This window comes from Typha angustifolia, chromosome 10, assembly GCF_048772165.1.
Source record: "Typha angustifolia cultivar Huaian chromosome 10, ASM4877216v1, whole genome shotgun sequence".
NCBI classification, from domain to species: domain Eukaryota; kingdom Viridiplantae; phylum Streptophyta; class Magnoliopsida; order Poales; family Typhaceae; genus Typha; species Typha angustifolia.
In genome coordinates this window covers 1,746,333-1,771,084 of record NC_133248.1, presented here as the reverse complement: position 1 = coordinate 1,771,084, position 24,752 = coordinate 1,746,333, and the positions used below count along the sequence as shown (strand labels likewise).

General features: G+C 36.1%; 2 protein-coding genes across 2 annotated transcripts; one reads left to right on the top strand and one right to left on the bottom strand.

Annotated features, from left to right (window-relative positions):
• Positions 1-132: 132 nt before the first annotated feature.
• LOC140768130 (ATP-dependent Clp protease ATP-binding subunit ClpA homolog CD4B, chloroplastic-like) lies at positions 133-10,755 on the bottom strand. The gene is made up of 10 exons (XM_073108257.1): positions 10,596-10,755; positions 7,264-7,856; positions 6,402-6,517; positions 6,199-6,321; positions 5,939-6,124; positions 3,601-3,816; positions 3,136-3,353; positions 2,040-2,115; positions 1,873-1,962; positions 133-1,622 (listed from the first exon to the last, which is right to left on the bottom strand). The coding sequence occupies exons 2-10, from the start codon at positions 7,823-7,825 to the stop codon at positions 444-446; spliced, it is 2,766 nt and encodes a 921-aa protein (XP_072964358.1). The 5' UTR covers positions 7,826-7,856; positions 10,596-10,755; the 3' UTR covers positions 133-443.
• A 7,948-nt stretch (positions 10,756-18,703) lies between these two features.
• Positions 18,704-23,090, top strand: LOC140768742 (transcription factor ICE1-like). Its single transcript, XM_073109133.1, has 4 exons — positions 18,704-19,985; positions 21,820-22,050; positions 22,360-22,530; positions 22,648-23,090. The coding sequence occupies exons 1-4, from the start codon at positions 18,966-18,968 to the stop codon at positions 22,729-22,731; spliced, it is 1,506 nt and encodes a 501-aa protein (XP_072965234.1). The 5' UTR covers positions 18,704-18,965; the 3' UTR covers positions 22,732-23,090.
• Positions 23,091-24,752: the final 1,662 nt, after the last annotated feature.

The following is a 24,752-nucleotide window of genomic DNA, read 5'->3' as shown; positions in this document are numbered from 1 at the left end:
ACGATAGTTAAAGATTAATCAACTTCCTGTAGAGAGGATTAATAGCTTCCCTTCGAAGCTTGTTGCAACTAAAAGAACATCCACAAAATTTCGATGTCTTAGATCAGTAATAATTATCACACTACGTTATGATTGATTTCTAAGGTATATATATATATATAAGCATTTCAACTATTTCGAAAATTTACAATAGGAATTTTGTGTAATATGAGAAGTCGAGATACCTACATTCTAAGCTGCTGCTGCTTCTGGACGTAAGTTAATGGCGCCTGTCCCCTGAGAAGACGAACTGCTTTTATTTGCCATAACAATCGAACAGCCACCAAATTCTCCTCGTAGTTATTGCGAACTGTCAACTATATATATATATATATATATATATATCAGCATCCAACTATAGCTATATACGTGAATAAGAGTAGAGCGAACATGCATGGCGTTGGTTACACAGGAACGGATGGAGGTGACAGCTCCGGCACACCACTTCCACCATTCAGAACTATGACTTGCCCTTCGGAGTCTACATCTACGATGGCTGAGTCACCCTCTTTGATCTCGCCGGAGAGCATCCTCTCTGCAAGGCTATCCTCCAAGAGCCTCATTATCGCCCTCCGAAGGGGTCTAGCTCCATAGCTAGGGCTGTATCCTTCTTCCACAACCCGGTCTCTGAATCTCTCTGTGACCTGCAGCTCTATGTCCTTCGCCTTAAGCCTCTCAAAGATCTCCTTTAGCATTATATCAGCAATCTCCTTCACTTCGAGTTTTGTGAGTTGTCTGAACACAATCATCTCATCCAGCCGGTTTAGGAATTCAGGCCTGAAATACTGTTTCAGCTCCTCCGTGACCAAGCTCTTGATTCGGTTGTAGCTGCTGTCCTTCTCATCATAGTCCAAATCAAACCCTATCCTTCTTCCGCCTTTCTCAATCACACTACTGCCTACGTTGGATGTCATTATGAGAAGCGTGTTCTTGAAATCAACCGTCCGGCCCTTGCTGTCAGTAAGCCTGCCATCCTCCAAGATCTGGAGCATCATGTTGAACACATCAGGATGTGCCTTCTCGATCTCATCAAAGAGAACGACTGTGTAAGGTCGACGGCGAACAGCCTCAGTTAATTGCCCACCCTCAGTATAGCCGACATACCCAGGAGGTGAGCCGATTAATTTTGAGACGGTGTGTCTCTCCATAAACTCACTCATGTCAAGACGAATCATGGATTCCTCAGAACCAAAATAGTAGGCTGCCAGAGCTTTTGCAAGCTCTGATTTCCCAACACCAGTTGGACCAGAGAAGATGAAGCTGGCAATCGGTCTGTTGGGGTTCTTGAGACCAACACGAGCTCGGCGGATGGCACGGCTTATCGCTTTGACAGCCTCATCCTGGCCTACGACACGCTTGTGTAGAGACTCTTCCATCTTGAGGAGACGGTCGGATTCATCGCTGGACACTTTCTCGACAGGTATCCCAGTCCAGGAAGACACTATATGCTGAATATCCACCTCAGTAACAACAGGGCCAGAATCTCCTGCCTCTCTCTCTGCTTTACTCATCTCTTTACCTTTGTCTATAAGGGCAGTGATTTGGGCCTTCAGTTCCATCTCCCGATCTCGGAGTTCACCAGCCTGTTGCATCATATTAAGATTCGTAAATTATGAATCAAGATTTTAAATATGCCGCGAATCAAGAATCACAGACTAAATGGTGCAAGGGAAGAAAAAGGATATGCATATAAAGATTTTTGATATATTTATCATATCCATGGATGCATCATTCATCTTGCTAAGAGAACTGAAAACCAACAGCTAACTTAATTGCTAAATATGGCGGCAATAAAGATTTAAGGTAGTTTAAAAAAGGAAAAAAGATAGGTACCTTCTCAAAATCTTGGCCGCGAACAGCCTCATTTTTCTCCTTGGTTATCTGCCTGAGCTCTTTGTCAAGTTCCCTGGCCTCTTCAGGAAGCTGCAAGAATGCATCATTCATTCTCACATAAGAGGATGCAAAATAAGTACTGATAATGTGGGAACAAAGTATTATACCTGTGCATGTCGAAGCCTGACACGGGAACCAGCTTCATCAACTAAGTCGATGGCTTTATCAGGGAGGAAGCGATCGCTGAAAGAACAAAGGAATATCAGGAAAGAAAACACTGTTGATGGACTGAAGAAACGATAAAATGGTGCTTGCAGATATAATCTACAACCCAGTAGAAGTACAGTTCTTCCTAATTATTGTCAAATATCAAGTACAAAAGCAAATGATAATGATTAACAAAAGCTTCCTCCCATTCTGAGGTTTTGCACCAAACATGAAAACTATTAAGCCAATCTGGACCGTAAGTATAGCTCCTAAAACTTTATCCTCTGGCATCTCGCTTTCTTCCTCACTTGTGGAAGCTTATTGAAAACTGATTGTTTTACTTTTATCAATCTCTATTACGAAATGAAGTTTCGCTGATCCAGATCAGACCAGAATGGGCCATGCCTAAAACCAGTATTCTGATTGGCTTCAGGTAGGAATCGCTGGGATCGGCAAAAAACAACCTATTTCACCACCATTTAGGCCAAAACTCAATAATTCCTTACCAGGTCGGTCCAACCCAAATTCTAGAACTGAAATCTCTATGTTTTCTGAAAGCAGTATTAAGTCAGAGAGAATAGAATACCTAGGTATAAAGGAATATGTGCATAAATTATCCAAACTACTTTAAGACTGCCACTTCTCTATGCAAAGCATGAGACTTCATCAGAAAATATTTGTCTGTTGTCACTCTGTTCTTGATTCATGAAACTTGACATGGATGTTTAACAAAGAAGCTGGCTAGCATTATAAATTTCTAATAGTGTAGCAATATAACTGCAACAACATCACTTAATTGAGAACTTGAAAGCTAATCTTAAAGAATAAATGCGTTCTGGTAAAGCAAAATTTAGTAGCAGTCATAAATAATCATTTTTCACTGAGGTCACAAATACTGCCATATGCATGAATACATACCATCTATGAGATCAAAAATACTCAATGAGCATATCAAGTAATAAACATTCGAACACAACTAGGGTTAGGTATTATATTGAGACGCATTAATATGCTACGTGAGTAGTTTAGGTCATACTTTGAGACATATCTATAAACCTGATGTATTGATATGATAGATGTGCAGCAGCAACTAAAGCTTCATCAGTGTAGCGGAGTTTATGATGAATCTCATATCGTTCCCGAAGGCCATGGAGAATTTGTATTGTTTCATCAACTGTTGGCTCTGGTACTTTTACCGGTTGGAACCGTCTTTCCAAAGCTGGGTCCTTCTCAATGTGCTTTCTATATTCATCAAGAGTTGTAGCTCCAATACACTGAACCAGATGATGCAAAGATTCATCATAACAATAATGTGAAGAAAATGCACTCCTTTGTTCATGGCAGAGCAGGTATAGAGAATAAAATTTCAGCATAAGTTAATTTACGGCAAAAAGAGAGAAATTCAGAAGAAAAAAAAACCTACTGTAGACAGGTAATTAATTCATTATGCAAACAAAATCAAAAAATACAGCATCCAACAAGAAGAAAGGAATGTCAGATACATGTAAGAAATCTATATACCTGTAGTTCACCTCTCGCTAGAGCTGGTTTTAAGATATTAGCTGCATCAATAGCACCCTCCGCAGCACCTGCTCCGATCAATGTGTGAACCTCATCAATGAAGAGTATTATCTCATCACTTTGTTTAACTTCCTCCATTAGTTTCTTTAATCTTTCTTCAAATTCTCCACGGTATTTTGTTCCAGCAACTAGAAGTCCCATATCAAGGGTAATTACCTATATAAAGAAGAGAATTAGCTTCTTGGTGATTTTTCTCACTACAACAACTGAAAAGTTACAGAAGATGATATGATAAAGGGCTAAATAAACCTTGATAAAAGTTCACTGATTTATTTGGGAAATAATCCTGACAAAGGTGCAGAATTAGCTGATTTGTTGAATTGCAAAGTTGATCAGTTACCAATTAAATATCTGGGTGTTGATTTGTTGAATTGCAAAGTTGAGCAGTTACCATTTAAATATCCGGGTCTTCCTCTTCATGATAGCAAGCTTAGAAGATAGGGTTGGGTTCCTATGACTAAAAATTTGAGAAGAGACTTACGGATTAGAAAAGAAAATTATTTTCCCTAGGGCAAAGAATTATCTTGATAAATTCAGTTTAAGTTCAGTCCGTATGTACTATTTATCTTTTTTCAATTTACTTGTTTGGTGAGAAAAAAGAAGAAGATAAACTTAGAAGAAACTTCCTAATGGAGGGGGAATGGCGAGGAAAAAAAGAATTATGCCTTGGTTAACTATAACAAAGTCTATAAGAAGAACGAATATGATGGTATGAGAATGTGGACTTGCAAGATATGCATACTGCTTTATTAGCTAAATGGTGGCGGCGGCTGTTGAATTCCTCAAACCAGCTCTGGGCTTATGTAGTATTGCAAATGTATTACAGGAGAGTTAAGTGGCATTTTTTAAGTTAGTGGATTCTATCATAATTTCCCCTTTTGGAGCAGTGTAATGCAATCCGGGGCTGCCTTTAAATCAGGATTGAGCTGGACTTTGCAGGGTAAGAGAATTAAATTCTGGAAAGACATCTGGATGGGTGAGGGTTGTCTGACTACTATGTTTCCAAACCTATTTAATATTGTGTGGAATGAAGATGTGTTGATTTCTAATGTGTGGGATGGACAGATTTGAGTATAGGAGATAGCTACCTGAATCATTAATTCTGGAAGAACAAGAGCTGATCAACTTTGTTAATAGCAATAGCTGTCAGTTAAACGGGCAAAGAGATATTGCAAAATGGAGATTTTCAGCTGATGGCATCTATACTGTCTGGTCTCTTTATAGATTTTAAACAATGGCAGGTGATCTCTAAGCCTTTACCTAAGCTGTGGGAAAATTCTATAAAGTGAGCTTTCTTGTGGCTTGTGTGTCATAATCATATTTTGATCCGAGATAATCTAGTGAGGAAAGGTTGAGTTGGGATCTCTCACTGTGTTTTCTGTAGTAGAGAAGAAACCGTGGATCACTTGTTCCTCAAATGCTCTTATGTGAAGCATTAATTGATATGGTCTAGGAAATTTTTTGTTTGGCGGCATGCTCCTAAAAGAGAAAAATACTTGTTTTTATAGAAGAGCAGTATTAAAAACAAAGATGTGAGGAAATGGTGAACTATTTGGGTTGCAACTATGGTGTGGAGTGGGTTGTGGCTTGAACATAATAAGAATAATTTTTCAGAATTGTGCTAAGACCTAGAAAGAATTATCTTACAGAACATTTTCTCTTTCTTTGCTGGGCAGGAATCAAAGGAGAGGAGAGAGCAAAATGGGCTAGGAAGCTTGTGCAAGGATCTTTGCAGGAGAATCTAGTCAATTTGAAGGAACACTAATTTCTGGTCTTTGACAGATGGGTGGTTTTGTTAACATTTTGGCATTTTGTTTTCATTTTGATATTGGTGTAGCTGTTTTCTGCTGGAGATATACTTGATTTGTATGTTGGAATTGTATATTCTAGTATTTTGTTGTTGCTCCTCTAGTGTGTGTGTGTGGCTATTGAGATTGGGTAATGGAGGGAGGTGTAATTTGGTTAGTTGTTCAAATGTTACGGGGTTGATGGTGTTTTGTCGGTGATTTCTGATGTTCGCAGTTTCGTCTACTTGTAGCCTCTATCAGCTGATGGAGGTGGGTTTTTATGATTCAACGAAAAAGGGCTATGACCTTTTTGTCAGAAAAAAAGTAAAGGATAGATGACAAGGCTAAAAGCTTAAAATGTGACGCATTCCAACTGGAAGAAAATGCACAAGGGACGACTATCTAGTCAGCAAGAAAGAAGACTTCGCAAACAACAATCAAGAAAGTAATAAAAAGTTTTCAATTTAACTACAGTTAAATTTGAAGCAAACCTTCTTTCCTTCGATAGTCTCTGGGACATCCCCACTTGCTATGCGTTGAGCAAGCCCTTCAGCTATGGCTGTCTTCCCAACACCAGGTTCTCCAATTAGACAGGGATTGTTCTTTGTGCGCCTGCCCAAAATTTGTGTCACACGCTCTATTTGTGGCTGCCTTCCAACTACAGGGTCTAACTTTCCCTGTAAAGCATTCAGGAAGGTTGGCATATATTTCTGCAACTTTTAGATGACATGTTAATAAATTGTAAAGGTACCTCCTCTGCTAACTTTGTCAAGTTAGTTCCATATTCCTCCAGTGTAGGCATCTTATTGCCACTGCTTCCTCCTCCAACTCCGGCACCAACAGCTTCTGTACTCTCACCAACCATTCGAATAACCTATAGCACATTAAAGTTTACCTCAGAAGTTCAAAATATTAAGTACCAAAGTGTAAGTGGATAACAAGGGAAAAAATTGCCTGTGTACGGATATTGCTAGGGTCAGCTCCAAGGCTCTCAAGTACACGAGCAGCTACACCTTCACCCTCACGAAGCAAACCAAGAAGCAAATGCTCTGATCCAATGTAGTTATGACCTGGATGTGAAATGGATGTTTAGTAGATAAAACCATATCTAAATGAGGAACAAGTTCACATACTCTTGGATGCATTCTCTACAGAAAAAAGAAGAAAGAATCAGAAAATTGAATAACTGATAAAGGCAGATTGGCAAAACCAAGAATTCCAGCAGGATGGAGCTAGCATAATCTATAATAGTAATCACTAATATGTGAAGTACTTAGATTTGTTTAGGCTGGAATTGTCTTTCTTCAAAATATTCTACTAGCTACAGAAAAAAAAAAAAAAAAAAAAACTGTAGCAATAACAAGGAATACACTACAATAAACAGACAGTTTCCTTAGTATTATGTAGTTCAGGGCAAATATTATACTTTCCACTTGCAGAGATAAAGCATGATACCCAATAATAACAAAGAAATGTTTTAAGTTTGTCAAACCTCACTTTCATCTAAACATTATGATTCTGCTCCACATACTGTGCCTTTTGCAAGAATAAGAGTAAAAAAGAAACTTGGCTACAATCATCAATCCACCAAATTATTAATTAGAGCTAGCATTTTGATACAATAAACAGGACTAAATACTGAAACATGGAAAAACAAATAAGATTTCTTCAAAACAACCACCAATTACATTTTCGAAGTAGAATTTGACACTGACATTAGCAGCCCAAGCAGACATTATTTATTTTCGAATCAACAAAACCAAAGAGAAGTGCAGATAACATCATTGGTCAACAGAAATTAAAGAAAATGATGCACCTAATTGACGAGCTTCCTCCAGCGAGAGTTCTAAAACACGCTTTGCACGTGGTGTAAATGGTATCTCAACAGCAACAAAACCACTGCCCCTCCCGATAATCTTCTCAACTTCAACACGAGCATCTTTAAGATTTATGCCCATGGACTTCAATACTTTTGCAGCAATTCCAGTTCCTTCACCAATAAGACCCAAGAGAATCTGCTCAGTTCCAACAAAGTTGTGGCCTAGCCGTCTCGCTTCTTCTTGTGCAAGCATAATAACCTTGATAGCCTTCTCTGTGAAACGCTCAAACATAGCTACGGGAACTCCTCGACTAGCCTTTCCCGTTGCAGAGGTATAAGCTGCTATAACTGACCTCAAATCCTTTTGAGGTCTGGAAGCAAAATCCAAAGCATTAGATCCCCTCAATCCTACAAACCCTTGCAATCTGAGAGGATGAGTGTGTGCAGTGCACATCATTCGTGCAGCTCTTCTTGCCTTTCCAGAGCCTCGGACCTTATTGTGACTTGCACTTCCAACACCAGTAGGAAGGATAGCCGACTGAACTAAAGCTCCGGCCATGTCTATGGTGAGTAAGAAAGTGCTCTATATCCTGAAGAGGCACGGAAATCAAGCTAATATAAAGAAACAGCTCAATAAGATCTCATTGATATTGTCAAACCATTGTGTGTTTTGCATTTGAAACACATACATTTGAATTTAAGCTAGACAAGAATAAGATTGTTCCTTTATCCTTAAGATACAATACAATTTAAAGCAAAGAGTCACACTTCCGTAACTTACATACAATAAAAGATTTCTGGCATAAACCAGATAAGAACACGATATTTTAAATTGCAATAAGATGATACCTATAACACACAACATTTATGTACTCTTAATAGCTTTTCATTACGAAAATGATAGAATATTAAGTATCTGACAAAATTAAATATAAAATGACAAAGAAAATTATGCATGCTAGTAACAGTTAAACATACTGAAAGAAAGATGAAATCATATAACTATATCAGATTTATTATAATCAAAGATGGCCGTGCCGGTCAGGACTTGCCATGTCGGTAGCGGCACGGGCGTGCCGACCAACACTTGCCATATCAGTAGTGGCACGGCCAGTTCGGCATAGCTGCGTTTCGCCCGGTACGGCATGTGGAGCACTTTTTTTTTCTAAATTTTTTATTTTTATCAATCATCATTAAATCAACTTTAGTTCCAGTGCATATTCAATATTCATATCATATCATAGGAGAATTACAAAATTTATATCTGTATAAAAACTGTGTGAGACTTTTTTAGCAATAGCCTATCATGCATGTTCTGCTTGAATATCCTATAAACCAGAAGACATCAACAAATTCGCTCATGATCAAGTTACAACCTAAGATCTATGACCATATTATGTTAACTGTTTGTATTTTGTTCATTCCATCGATATGCTCCCAGGTACCTGTAATTGTGATCTGTTTGTCAGAACCAAGGGATCTTTCTGTGGAAACCTCCATGAGCAATCGTCGTTTTTTTATGGTTTTTCTACTTATCACAGCAACTCTTTCCACACCTCTCAAGCAATACTATTAATGGATGAATTTTGAAGATTATCAACAGTATTTAGTGCAACATTCTCGTGTTATTCTTCTGCCGACAAATAAAGTCTTTGATCCTTCTCGTTATGCTATGTTCAAATAGATATTAGTTTTATTATTAAACTATTATTAATTAGTATTATGTGTTAAATGTTATTATATGTGCAATTACATTATGGAGTATTTAATCATATTATGAAGTATTCAATCATTAATATTAGTTTTAATAAATGTATTCATATATTCAATCATATTCTATATTGAATAATATTTATATTTACCTATTTTTTATTTTAATAAAATAGGTCATTTATAATATCTAAAGATAAAACACTGTAACGTAGGTTTTAATATATATATTTAAACCAAAAATAAAAAAAATTGACATACTGAAGACCCAAAAATATATCTAAATATTCTAAAAGTTTTATTAAAAATATTATAAATACATGCCAGTGACACGTCCCTGCGTGCCACTGGCACGCCCTATGCCAACGGCGGCACGACCATCGTTGGTTAGAATATAAAAAATAAAAATTACCGTTTTCTAATAGCTAAATTTTTTAGAGCAATTGCTGAGTTAATATAATATCAAAACAAGAGTTCATGAGTTCAAATCTTGTCAAGCACATCTTCCCTAAAAATATGAACTTCTACCCATTTAAGTCAAGTTCACTTCTTAGGTTTATCAAAATATCTTGAGCTCAAAAGTGAGAGAAAATATTAGAATATAAATATTAAAATTATCATTAGAATATAAATAGAAAAGTTATCATTATCTAACAACTTAAATTTTTTATGATAGTTGGTGAGTTAATAGACACCATTATAAAGATCATATCTTGTAAACCTCAATGTGTTCTTTTGGAATATTTTCTTAGGTAACTTAGTAAGTGCATCTGGAAATGTTACAGAAAGAAGCACAGACATGCAAAGATGAAACTATGAAAGATATCACTGGCTCAGTCTGGATTTGATAACACCACAATACTTTCTTTCCCACTAGTTTCCTGAGTCACTTTTGGTCTTCCTCTGCTTCCCACTTTCAGCTCAGATCAAATTTTTTTGTGCTACGTTGTCTCAGTTGACCATGTGGAAAGTGAAAACCATATTAAATATGTTTCTTCCATCTCATTTTCGATAAAAACTAAGCCCTAACTTGTGAAAGATACTCATTTTTTTATTCCCGATTGCCTAGTAATCTGATGACCAAAGAATGATGGCCCTTGATCCATCCAATAAATTATTGTTCTAGTATAATGGGTAGATTGATGAACACACATCGCGCTAAGGGGCATTTCTCCATTGAACATCATTCTCTAATCCAATTTATGGAGTCCTATTCACTTCCCCTCGAAGTTCAATAGAATAACTCCTCCATCCTGATGCCTTCTCAGGTCTTATATCAATAATTCATAAAACTTATATTTTCACCATGTCCATCATAGTTTCATTAATTAATCAATCTACAATTTCTAGTCCTTTCATAATCAACACGAACAACAGTCTAACCTTGGCTACAATTCCAATGTTATAAGATTTGATTTGATCCCTACCAAATTAATTCTTTAAAATCCTCATATAAGTCATTTCTAATTCGGATCACGAAGGATCAGGTCACTTATCCGCTTTGCCCCCCCCCCGAATTCTAACTCGCAGCACAAAAAAAAAAAGAACTACTTCTATATCCAAAGAAAGCAAGAATCCAACTCCAATTCCAAACCATTTAAAGGAACGAGATCGAATACCTGAGGAGCTAGAGCTGGAGATGGAGTGGGCCAAAACCCTAGCTTTCTTGGCCCCTCCTCGTGGAACAGAGAGAGAGGAATTGATGAGGGGGAAATGGGAGGAGGTGAGGAAGAATTTATAATCGACGGTCGAAACGATCGGTACGATCATACCAGAGAATTAGAGACGTGGACGAGGAGAAACCGCTATTACTTTCGATTCGACTGCGTTCCAGCGCGCCGATTTTTTCTGGCCTTTTGCAACTAACCACCAACGTTTTAGATTTATTATAAAAAAAGCCTTCCCTCCTAGATATTTTTTTTAAAAGAAAAAAAGAAATCCCTCCCAGATATTTATAAATAGACGGGCAGATATGCTCCAGCTCGAAGATACTCTCTATCAAGGTTTTGCTTTGACTGGAATAGCTCTTAGTAATACATCTCTAAACAATTATTTTGATAGAATTTTTCTCATAGCTCGAGATCAGCTTCCAAATTTTACTAGCAGATTCGGACGAGGATGAGCTTGTCCAACTGCGTTACGGAAGAGAGATGTACGTAGACTTACGCGAGACTGGGCATCGAAAGCTGAGGAGTTCCGATAAACTATGTCAACCTAGATGATTCTTTCGACCCATCTACTGGATTGGCGAGGACTGGTATTCTGATTAGGGACTAAAAATGTAATTTTCTTGGTGTCTACGCACAGTATTAATATAAAAACTATCGCTCTCTAACAGCTTCCTGAGTTAACATATGGAGAGCAAAGATGAGATCTCAATAAAACCTCACTAAGCCCATCCATATCAATTCTTCTAAATTTACTTAGCTGGATCATAGATTGCTAAGAGAGTTATAATAGGTAAATAACTTAACGAGCTTAGACTTAAAATTTAGCACAAGTTAATAAATATTTATATCAAATATATAGTATTTCCAACAATAATGTGATTATTAATGATCCGGCGTCCCAAAATGAAAGCATTTTTATGCACTAAATATCAAGGAAGAGACGAGGAGCTTCATGCAAGAGCTTAAGTTTCCCTACTTTGGAATGAGGATGAGATTAAGTTATATTCAAGTCTTCATTCAGAAGATCAGTGATAAAAAAGAATAGTTGTGATTTCTTCGTCACAAGAGAGGCTAGCGAGTTGACCTTAGTGAATACTAGACAAGGCAGTAGGGTTGGAAGAATAAAATAACGATGCCACTTGTGATAAATATATCTTAGTGATGCCACTTGTAAGCTTCCTTCTATCTAATCAAGACCTTCTCAACTGCAAAATAAACTTTTAGGGTCATTAACCATGATGGAAAAGGATTAGGTATCAGACATAAACTTCTCTTCTTCTTCTTCTTCTTCTTCTTCTTCTTCTTCTTCTTCTTCTTCTTCTTCTTCTTCTTCTTCTTCTTCTTCTTCTTCTTCTTCTTCTTCTAAGACATGGGTGCTGACTATAAAGTTGGCATTAAAATATGATATTAGAATATGGGATAACAGTTGCAATAATTTGAAACTAAAAAAGATTATCATCCATATGAAGAATATATCTAGGATCATCCACCTGCACTGTTAGTGTTGGGCTCATTAAGGGGTTGTTTAGGTTGATGTGTTTCTTTCTAGATATTGCATCTGCACCTCTAAATGAGAAATATTTAACATGAATAAAATTCGTATATTATTCTGTAACGATTTATAATTTATTAAGAGCTCACAAAACTTTAGTTATTTGGAATTAATCCAATCACATCACTTAACAAAATAGTAAGAGTTAAGAATTGCCATTTGCATCTAAGAGGTCGTGACCAAGGTCAAGTATTAAAAATAGTCTCTTTATAAATGAAGCTAAGTCTCCATATTATTCGATAGTTAATCAACTCAAAACTTAAATAATTAATATTTTTATATAATTTTAAGACACCATATTATGTGTAGCTCCTATACATTATACATTTTGAGATAAAAGATAATAAAATGTACAACATTTATTGCTAGATAATAGAGAATAAGAACTAAATGGGCTCAATAATTGAACCCAAGAATTTTAAGAACTAATTGACCCCAAAACTATATAAAAAAATTTATATGCCTTTATATAAAGCATAGCTTCTCAGACCCTGCATAGGCAGACATTGTGTATCTGCAACTTACCTTTTTATTGCAATATATTTTGTTACTGCACAAATTGAAGTCAGCAATTTGCCATATAATATATATATATATCAGCAAATTATCTCTTATGGTTTAGTCTAATTTTAACTTACAACATATATTTTAAACTTAAGCACCTAATCATCAAATAGTTCATTAGTATATTTTTATAGAAATTATTAAATATTTTTATATCTCCGTTAATGATTGACTAATAATTGCATTGTAGTGTGACCTCACAAAAGAGTTTAAATGCTTAAGTTTCAAATTCATGAAGATAAACCATACAAGGTAAATAATAATTTTTTATATATATGGAGTATGTTTGTGTATCATGCCATCATTCAAATTTTTTTTTTAAATGTCCTAGACAGATAATTCGTTAAGCTTCAAATAGAGGTTACAAGATAATACATAATAAAAGAAGGGAAGATAGGATAACATCCTAAAACAAGCCACGCTCTTGGCTGAATTACAGACTGACCAACAATTAATCCAGTGTATCAATATATAACATACTAGTACTCATACAGAAAATAAACGGAGGGGATATGATATCGGCCCTAGAACAAGCCTCTCTATTGGTCTTCCAAGATTTCCCTACAAAAAAGAATCAACTGCATAAGACTAGGACTCAAAGCACTTCTCAACAAAGAGTCGGCGTTCTATGATTTTCACTAGCCAAAATAGATCCAACATGCACACGGGCATGCCAAACCATCCGAACAAACTTCGATCATGACACCAAATCAGATTCAGACCAAGTGGAACCCTACTTGACAGTGACTAGCACTATAGCAGGGCCCAATACGGTAAGACTACAACCTAACTACTACCATTGTGGATCCACCACCAACTGCAGCCGCAGTAAAAGGAGGCCCAACAAGGGACGAGGCGGGGTAGGGTGCGGCGGGGAATTACAACGGTGGAGGGAGACCAACAAGGTCGCAGCCTTGGGCTTCAACAAGACAAAGGCGGCAACATCCATATCGGCACGAGGGAGGCAACGGAGGTGGAGCAAGGGCCGAGGACTACCATTAGCGAAGACTGGGGGGGATGACTGGAAAGGGGGCTACACTACTGAGTATGGGCTTCCGGTGGAGGGGATGAGAAGGGGACGGAGGGAGCTTCTGTCGAAGATGAGCAAGAAAAGGGCAGCGCGGGAGATCGACGAAGTTAGAGAAGAAGGGGGTCCGAAGTAGGAGAAGGAGGAGGTGTCAAGCCTAGCCTAGGCAGCTCGGCACTGCCACCCACTAATTCGGCTAGCCCCTAACCCGACGAGGAGGGGGGAAAAGAAGAAAGGAAAAGAGAGACCTTGCGGGAGAAAGCCTCTCCCCTCCCCTAGCGCACCGGCTAGAGGAGGGGAGAGGAGAGAAGGTCGGCAAGAAGAACCCCTCACACGAGGGGGAGAAAATGGTGATCGAACCCTAGCAAAGCACTAGGGCCCGGCGCAAGAAAAAATCGTTCCATCATCCAATATTACTAGTATCAAATATAATTGAACTCAAAACATATAGAAAACTAGGCACCATATCTGGTTGACTAATTGATTAAATTTTTAGATGACATACCCATAATGTATATATATATATATATATATATCATATACCTTTGAGACATACATCATCTCTCCGTAGAGACCTGTGCCACATAAATAGCTAACTAAGTTGCAAGTGAAATAGACAAAATTCTCAACCACCACACAAACACAGACACACATGTACCTGTCGGCAAGTTTAGTTTGATTTTAACTTATTCTATGTACTTTAAACTTAATCATTTAACTTGTCTATGTTTCCCAATCATATACAAATATTAGATTTTTCATCCAAAACTGCGTTAATATTTCTTGAGTAAATTGCAAACTAATCGTACGAACCCTGCCATTCTTAATCAAACTAATAGTTGACTGGTAGTTAAATAGTAATTTCCTATATATATATATGTGTACGTCTGTGTGTGCATCATGCCATCATCAAGTGTTTAGACAGTAGACTTCTGTCTCAATCTTTTTTTTCGAAGTTTAGATATGATACGAAAAGAAAATGTCAATCATCCTTAGATACAGAAACACTTAAATTTTATCAAACTTTAACAAATATATTAAATTGTATAGTCTTATTAAACTATTACTTTGAATACATCATCGAGATATGAATTGTTCTTCCAAACTATCGTACCGCCGAACTATTAAGGAAGTAGCTTAGCCACTAAGTTACTAAACTATCAAGTAATTTTTTTCACAATAATTTCACCAAGATTGAAGTGGATATTACCGTCGTTATCTCTCTCTCTCTCATCCTGTCTCTCTCTCTCATCCATACCATTATCAAATGCTAAGACCCACTAATCCTCCAGATCCAATGTCCACTTCAAGCAATTGGTTAGCCAATATGGGAGTAGCAAGGCCTCGTCTCATGTCATCTCCATCATACCCACCAACCTCTCTCCCCTTCTGTCCATGTCCATGCCAGTAACTGAGACTGTCAGTCTCCTCCAAGCACGGGGAAGCTTCCTCACAGCAGATAACGCGTTCTGATTCAGACCCTGCCTGCCCCGGCTGCATGAATTCCTCCAACCGGGTCACCTGGCACTCCTTCATTGGCTGCGCCAAGTGTGTATCATCTCCATCATATTCTTCCTTTTTTTACTACGTTCATTTTGCAGATGGCCACCTACAGTTTAGAGATATTGTAGAAACCTTCTTTTGTTTTGTATATTTTACAAATCAGCTCCTCTAAGTCTAATTATATCTAATTATACTAGTTTACTAGGCGAGTGAACGCCCCATGATTTATATACTTAATTTTCGTTCCAAAGTAAAAAAAGAAATAATAATAATAATAATAATATGAATGCAGGAGGTTACATGCAAAATTCCCCCTCCAGGAGGGTAACTTAGTTATGGGGGGAGAGGTGAGAGAGTTAATAGGTCAGTGGGGGCATTGGAATCTCTTTTTGGTTGAGGTGTTTAGTGCTATCACGGGACACTTGGCTTTCCCCATCCATCCTTCCTCCTATTTATTCCTCTCTCTCTCTCTCTCTCTCCTCTCTCTCTCTGCAAATGAGATTGTCTTGACTCCTTTGGCATTGATAAGGCTTACAGTCCATGACTTCATCCGGACGTTAAGGCAAAATAACATCACCACCTCTATCTCTCGATCTCGATCTCGATCTCTAATCTCTATCTCTCTACGCATGTCACTGTCTCTCAGCTCACCGTAGAATAGTGCAGTACTTTGACCCTTCTCTGAGGCAAGCCTACAGCGAAAGGTACCACCCCATAAGCTACTCTTTTGCCCCTGCTTCTTGTACCAATTAACACCACACAATTTTTCTTTAATAAAACAAAGATGATATATATATATATATTCAGATAAAACTATAACTTTGTTTTAAAAGATCAAAAAAGAAAAAAAAAAACCATACTGGAGTACTCAAACTGATGCTCTTTTTTTTTCACACATATATAACATAATAATTGACATAAAATATCACAAGAAACATGAGGTTAAATTGAACTTTGGATCAAACTAAGCCTTTGTCTCTCTCTCTCTTCATTCTAAAGTTGTGAAATGGAATGATTTGTATCATCACCTACCTCTGTTTGGATAGCTGTGGGTCTAAAAAGAAGCTGTAACAGTTAAAACACACATCACATGGACTTTGCAGTAACAGTTACCACTCCCAAGTTCCAAGTAAAGGACCAATTACTATCTCAACAATGGCAAAACTATCCCCCTCTTCTTTCCACCTTCATAGTTAAAACCACAAGTTTAACTCCAATTTTTTTATCCTTTTCTTTTCTTTTTTACTTCATAATAAAAACATTACTGTTACTATTTACCTCCTTACTTCTTTTGCTTTTGTTCAAATTTAAATATATATATAATGCACTGGTCAATTGCCTGCCTCTGCAATCTGCATGCATGTGATGTAAACGTAATGGATACCCATGCATGGATGCAGAGATTTCCATATATATGAAAATAAGATTAAGTAAATGGCAATACATAGACATCAATGTGGAGACCATTGTCATGGAAACATTTTTGGCTTGCTATTGAAAAATAGAAGAAAGACAATTTGGGCCCACTATTTTTTGACTATATGTCCAAAATAATAATAAAATAAAATAAAAAGGGATACTTTTATCCTACATTTTTGGCTAAGCATAGAAAGAAGAGAGCTTCCTATTTTTCAATTTGTGAGATATGTCCTTAATTTGATATTTGGATATAAATTCCTCTCTGAATTTATAAAAAGAAAATTTACCTTTTATTTCATTATTATTTAACACTATACTATACAAGTATTTATCATCCAACCTCTGTATTTTATACTATTTTCTTAAAAATTACTTTAAGTCAAATTTAACCTAATAGTTGCAAACAGAATAAAGAATATAATTTTAAAAAATAAAATATGTAGGATATTATGATTATTTTGGTCAAATAATAAATATCAAGTAGTAGAGTGTGAACGATAATAAAAGCAAAATAAAGCTCCGATTTGGTTGCAAATTAGGAGATTCCTTAATCTAAATTAAGGAACACTATTTAAGAATTATAAACAAACATAGGATTATCCTTAAATCCGATTAAAAACAGTATAGCGGTTGGTTTGAATCTTATTCCATACATAAGCCTAATTAAAATTTTATAAAGATTGTTTCATATGTCATATAAAAAATTATCACAAATCTCTCTGAAATCCACCTATTTCATTCTAAAAATTAACTAAAATTAAGCAATTTTTTTTTAAATTTGAACAGAAAAGTTGGCTAAACTAATTTTTCTCTCAGTTTAGAATAGGTTTAGATCCATAACAATGCCTATCATTTTATACTAGAAACCTATTATTTCGTATCTAAAAACTTATGTTAATTAAGTACAAGCATACAATGTGTACCTATAAATATGAATAATGTACTTATAAATATGATCTGTGTATTTATGTCCCAATAGAGAAGCATTGTTATTTTATGGATACCCATTGCTGAAATATATACATATATGCATATGGGCAAATTTTTTGAGGTGAAAATTAATTTTAATAATATTATTTGGGTGCACTACATCCATCAACTCTAGAAAATATTTAGTCAATTTATATGGTATCCTTAATCTCCACTCCTTAAACTAGAATAAGTAATATTTTAATTTTAAGTTTATAGATCAAATCAAAGTAATTCTCACTACCAAGGAAAAATTGGATAGTTTCTATCCTAATTTTTTGGGGTGTTTGATATGAAAAGTTGGGATAAATATTGAATAAAAATATGGAATAAGAGATAAAAATAATAATTAAATTGAGTTATAATCCTTTTTCTAGTTTGATGTAATTACATTTGTTCTTTTTCTTTGGAGATGGCAAATAGGTTTAAAATTAAATGTCTTTTTTGGTTAAAAATTAATTTAACTTAATTCACTTGTCATAATTTAATGCAAATATATTCTAATATATTACCAAGTGTATTATAGTAGCGGTCATTCTAATATATTACTGAGTGCAAATTTAATTATTTTTCTTTGCGAAAAGAGAATGAGATGATAAGTTTTTTTTATCCTAACTAAAATATATAATAAAATTAACTCAAAAAACAATATTTAAACATTATTTTATTTACTACTTTAGACACTAATTTCTAGGATAAACAAGGTTATCTCGGATAAATTTCTTATCCTACTTTGCTAAACGACCCAATTTTTAATTTTTAATTTTTAATTTTTATCATTAGCTCAACTTTATATCACATTAAAAATAATTAACGTAAGGTTATTTTGATTTATAAATAAATAAAAAGGCTAGCTATTTTTGTACAAATGGATTTTGTGTAAATTTGCATAAGAAAACCTAAAACACTTAAAAATAGTATAAAATAGTGTGTTTGGGGGTAGTTTGGTAATTTGGTATTACTGTGGAAGACAGAGGAGATAGATAACCACACGTCTGTCCTGCAGCACAACGTTTCAAAATCCCCCTACTCAGCTTCCCTTTCCCTCACTCCTCCCACAACTCCATGCTCTCTCTCTCTCTCTTCTGAGCTCTGAACCCCAAAAATAGAGGGAGAGGGAGTGGGGAGGAGAGAGATAGAGAGACTCACAACTATAATCATCTCTTCTTTCTCTCGGCCTTCTCTTCTAGAGAGAGAGAGAGAGAGAGAGAGAGAGAGAGAGACCCAGCTCTCCTCTTAGCTTCTCTTCTTGGGAGAAGAGAAGAGAGAAAGAGAAGGGGCCAAAATGCTCTCAAGGCTCAATAACTCTTCCTGGATGGAAGACGGCAACGAAGTAGGAGTCTGCAACGAATCATCGGCCGCCGCCTTGGCTGCCGACTCCGTGAACGAGCTCGTCCTCCCAACCTTCAAGTCTTTGCTGGACGACGACTGGTATCTTGGCGCCGACCCGAGTCCCTCCGCCGACTTCCCGACGCACCATAGCATCAAAGAATCCACCTTTGCCCCAAATCCGAACCCGTTCTTCGATTCCAACTCCTCTTCCTCCTCTTCATCGTCCTCTCTCTTCCACCTCGACCCTTCTCCTCCCTTCTTCGCTCCCGCTTCTACCCTCTCCTCTCTCCTCGCCTCCGTTTCAGCCACCCCTTTCGACCCCGGCTTCGACTTCTCCACCCAACTCTCGAATTCCACTCTCCTGGGATTCCCGGATTTCCGGCAAAATGCCCAGATGGGTGGTCTCAATTTGGCCTCCGGAACCCATATCTCGGGTACCCATTTCGTCGATTGCTCCGGTCCTAGCTCCGGTGCCGGGTTCCAACATTTGGGTCTTGATTCTTTCGACAACGCGCCGTTTTTTAACCGGGCTAAGGTGCTGAGACCGCTCGAGATCTTTCCGCCAGAGGGAGCGCAGCCCAACTTGTTCCAAAAGCGTGCTGCTGCTGCTTTGCGGCAGAATTCGGGTGTCGGAGGTGAGAGAGGTGGTGTTTTGGAGTTTTTAGAGAAGAAGAGGAAAGGGAGGAGTGATGACGATGAGATGGATGAGCATTTATTTGATGGGTCTGGGTTGAATTATGATTCAGAAGAAGAGGAAGGAGCGGAGAATGCAAAGGATGAGGGGGATGTGAAGAATAGTGGAGGAGGAGGAGGGAATAATTCAAATGCTAATAGTACAGTAACCTTGGGTGGGGCTGGCAAAGGGAAAAAGAAAGGACTCCCTGCGAAGAATCTGATGGCTGAGAGAAGAAGAAGGAAGAAGCTTAACGATCGTCTTTACATGCTCAGATCAGTGGTTCCTAAGATAAGCAAGGTGAAAAGTTTATTTTCCTGACATCTTGTTAAAGTTTGGCTTTCAGTAAATTCTGCTAATTTCTCAATTGTTTGGGGTTTGACGATGCACTTGTGGATTAAAATTTACCGCTGTGAATTTCATAGAATTTTACATGTCTGGATCTGAATCTGTAACTGGTAATTGCAGCTGAATATGGTACCTCATCCATGGTCCCGTATTCACGGTTTGCATGTGGTCCCCTCATCAAATTGCTTAAGAATTTATCTTCTGTCAATTTCTTCTGCATGGCTTTATCAACATTGTAACATGAACATGGCATACTGAGGATGCTGCTGGTGAAGACGCAGCACATTTCTTTCTTCAAATTATTCATGGCAATGCACCTATGCCTGATCAGAGTTATCTGGATTTTTGTTTCTGATGATAGTTCTGACTCTTGTGATCTATTGCCATAACTATCTTGTTGAGCTTTAGCAAACTTCCACGGCACGAAACACATTTTCAAAGTATACAGTCCAGTATATTTGTCCCTAAGTTAATTAATGGTTTTGTCTTGCTATCTACAGTACTTTTGTCATAGTTATGCTGAATTGAATTTTTAGGTGCCTTGTATACACTCATTGCTTTTCTCTTTAGCTTTGTATAACATTTCATAACTCAAGTTGATTAGCTGGAGGAACATGTGGCTTACCCCTCTTGGGTCTTAGCAAAAGATACCATGTATCTGTTATAGAGCAATGCTGGAGTAATTCACTCACTTGGCACATGTCTGACATTGTGGGGGTTCAAGCCTACTCTAACTTGTGTGACATCAAAGTTCTCCTGTTTAACTTATATCCTTTCGAAACAATCCATGTGCTTCCCAGCATCCCACTCTTCATACTTTTAATACTTTTACATTTTAAATTCATAATATGTGCCCTCTTAGTTTTGCACCTTAATCTATCGATGACATGTAACTATTCCTCTTTCTTTTTTCCTATTTTTTTTGTGTGAAATTCAATTCATTTTGAAGTATGAATTTATTTTCCTTGAAATTCACCATTATGCATATGATTTTCCTTCATTTCTAGATTACATTACTTCATGTGTCACAATATAGGTTATATACATATGTATAGTTTGACTACAAACTTAATTTTTTCTAAAAGTTTTTACAACTTTTTAGCCATTGAATGTGCCTGAAATTCAATGAAAATGACTAACTTTTTGAAAATGTAATGCTTTAGTTGCCTCTTTTGAGACTAATTTTTCCCAAGTACCATAAGAAGAAGTTTTGAGCCTCATGTGATATGACTAGTTACTTATATATTGCTAGAAGTATGCTGGTTGTTTTGTCAACCATTTCATATGCTTCACGATCTGGATGAGATCCAACAATAGGTTGGTACTTGGTCATCTGCAGTGTGAGTATTTCTACTCTTTATATACACAAGTTCAATTTTTGATGAAATGATTTGACTATTTGACATAATAAAATGATTGATTTGCAATTCATATATTTTGTTGTTTCTTCTTTTAACCTTGAATATACTAAAAATATATGCAATTAACTATGTTAAGGTAGAGAGTTAAGTGATCTTCTTTACATATACGGCTTTTTCTGGTAACCCCTTTCCTAGTTAAGGAACTGATTTCTTTCTCTTTTCACCAAAGAAGGCTCACCCATTTGGCCAGCTAAATACTTTACACATTTTGCAAAGTGTATTTTATTTTGGAACTTCAGGATTGGCATGGATGGCAATACCATATAACTCCTAACCACGATATGTAGAACTAGATATGACATTTTCCTCCTCATCAAAATGTTTGTCAAGTGTTTAGGTCTGATATTTTCTTCTTTCTTTGACAGATGGATAGAGCTTCCATTCTTGGTGATGCAATTGAGTACTTGAAGGAACTGTTACAAAGGATTAACGACCTTCACAATGAACTTGAGTCAACACCTTCCAGTTCTTCTGTGGCTGCTTCAACAACAGCAAGCTTTCACCCTTTGACTCCCACACTACCAACATTGCCTTGCCGTGTCAAGGAAGAACTATGCCCAAGTTCACTACCAAGTCCAACTGGCCAACCAGCCACGGTTAGTTTAATTAAGATGTTGATTGATAAATCCCTTCCTGTTGGTTAGCTTCTTGGTCTGAAGTGATACTCCATTCCGAAGTTCTGTTTTACTCTCTTAACTTTGTTACTTAAAAAGTTAAAATTACTTTGTCACTCTGAACTGAAATGAAAAATGTCAGTTTAAATCCGGCCTTCTAAAACTTAAGATGCTGTAGATTTTAAGAATTTTGATCTGTCTTGAGATTGATGGAAAGGAACTTGGTAGATGACAATATACACCGGAGTCTCTTTTTATATTATTCAATTGATCAGCTGATTTGTGGTGTAGGTGGAAGTCAGATTAAGAGAAGGTAGAGCAGTCAATATCCACATGTTCTGCGCCCGTCGGCCAGGCCTCTTGCTCTCCACAATGAGGGCGCTCGATAACCTTGGTCTCGACATCCAACAGGCAGTCATCAGCTGCTTCAATGGGTTTGCGCTGGATGTTTTCCGTGCTGAGGTTTGCTTTTTTTCCTCCATACTTGAATGTTATTAGTTTATAGTCTTTAAAAGCTGGGGTTAGACAATCCTGACTACTTGAGTCCTAATTAGTAAATTGTGTTTTTTTGTTTATCAGCAATGCAAAGATACACCGGCTGTTCTGCCTGACGAAATCAAAGCAGTGCTCCTGCATTCTGCAGGCTTCCAGAATGCAATGTAGGTAAAAGCAAATCATGGAAGCATTTCCAAAAGAATCAAGGGCGATGACTTACCCAAGTTGTTTACTTGATCCACTGGTGTCTCCTAGTAGTTTTCATCCCTGATAGCAACTTATTAGGGCAGTGTCCAAAGAGTAGGGATACTGCTTAGCAGAGCATTCTCGCTAATGTGTTCATTTTCGTTTTCGTTACTAGGGTTAAGAAAAATCTCTCCTGTGCAATCAAAGTTTTTTTCTTAATGATCGATGTTTAATCACACCTTATCATGTAAGCAAGTGCTGCAGCAAGTTTTCATTATGAGACTCAATTTAGCTTGAAATATTATCTATAAATTTCTCATGTCCCATTTATTCCTTCATAATTCTTGCTTCTCAAATTTAACTGCGGTGCCACATTGATACTATCAGACATGATATATCCTTTGAAAGTGGCAAGTCTTTCATCATAGAACAATGTTCTTGTTGTTTGTTTATGAGTTAATTTTGCATTTCCTGTATTCTTTACTACTAGCCTTAGAGAAATAAGTGAAGTAAAGATGGACATTTCTTTACAAAAGAGTATTCTATCAAACTCGGTTCAATGGACCTCGATTTTGTTATCAAACCAGATAAAGCAATCTACAAACTCTGCGGTTGAACCAGTGACCCATGCCAATTGGTTGTGTATTTGGACAAATTGGCCAGGTTAAATATTTTTGTAAAATACCCAATTATTTTATATTATATCTTAATAGTATTTTTTTAGTCTTAAGGTTTTAAACATATTTAGTTTATAAAGCATATGTGTTATAAACTTAGTCTTTTTGCATATACTCTAAAAAGGCATATATTTGTTTATGTCCCTCTCTAAAGTTCATATTAAAAAATACACAATTTTTGCATGTATATATTTTAAAATTCTTATTTTTTGCATGAATACTTTTTGAAGTACACTTTCATTAAAATTTGAACAATTTAAATGTAAAAGATAAAAATATTATTATTTTAGTTTTCAAGTATTTCTCTTAATTAATGATATTTTTATCTATTTATATTAAATGACTTAATTTGAAAATTAAAAAATAAGGGTATCTATATAAATAACATATTTTAAGGGATATACATAAAATTATACTACTTTTATATAATTTTTTGTTTTTAGAATTATATAGAATTATCTATATATATTTAAATATTTTTAGAAAATTAGCAAACCGATTGGGTGAACCACTAGTTGAACCAATAACTTAATGATCCGCGCCTCTGATTAGGTCAAAGTCTGGTCCAATTATAATAATTATGATATTGTGTGACACCTTAAACAGTTTTCAAAACATATTCTTCTAAAGGAGTTGGCTTTTAAGTTAGATAGGAGAAAGCTAGCTCTAGTTTGTTTTTTTAAAGCATGTCAAGCCTCTTAGGCTCCTCCTTTTACTTATGGAATAAAATTCAATTTTAAAATAATATTCTAATTTTTAATATTAGAATGATAAAATTAATAGTTTACTTGAATACTAGTATATAAGGAGTAATAATTATATTTGATGCGATATAAAACTGGTATTAAAATATTAGAGAATAGTGAATTTGTATTGAAAATTAGTGATGTTTTATACCATAGAAATACTATTGATCGGGTATAGAATAGTAACAATAATATATAGTTTTTGAAATTAAATATTTTTATTATAAATGCATACTTAAAATGTTTCATATATTAGTAATAAGACAATTATGGACATATAGTCATTTAATTCGTGGGCAACTTATGGTCATAAGGCCATGTAGTGTGGGCTTGTGTCCTTTGTACTAAGTTGTAGTACGAATATTATAATATATTTATGTGATAGGATAGTTTTCTTGAAAAAAAAAGAAATAAGAAATTATAATTATGATTGAGGTAATGTATAATGAATTGATGTCTAATCTATAAGCAATATAGTAATTATGGGTTATTATACAAAAGTTGTATGGAATAAGATAAGAGAAAATGATGAATTAATATACCCCAAAAAAACTAAGCTGTTTAATTATTATACCAAAAT

Excerpts from the sequence above, each read along its gene's own strand:
- LOC140768130 (XM_073108257.1), bottom strand. The coding sequence starts at position 7,825 with ATGGCCGGAGCTTTAGTTCAGTCGGCTATCCTTCCTACTGGTGTTGGA. Across the intron at positions 1,963-2,039 it reads TCAGGCTTCGACATGCACAG|CTTCCTGAAGAGGCCAGGGA; the intron begins GTATAATACTTT and ends GCATTCTTGCAG. Across the intron at positions 1,623-1,872 it reads GCGGCCAAGATTTTGAGAAG|GCTGGTGAACTCCGAGATCG; the intron begins GTACCTATCTTT and ends ATGATGCAACAG.
- LOC140768742 (XM_073109133.1), top strand. The coding sequence starts at position 18,966 with ATGCTCTCAAGGCTCAATAACTCTTCCTGGATGGAAGACGGCAACGAA. Across the intron at positions 22,051-22,359 it reads CAACTGGCCAACCAGCCACG|GTGGAAGTCAGATTAAGAGA; the intron begins GTTAGTTTAATT and ends TTTGTGGTGTAG. Across the intron at positions 22,531-22,647 it reads TGGATGTTTTCCGTGCTGAG|CAATGCAAAGATACACCGGC; the intron begins GTTTGCTTTTTT and ends TTTGTTTATCAG.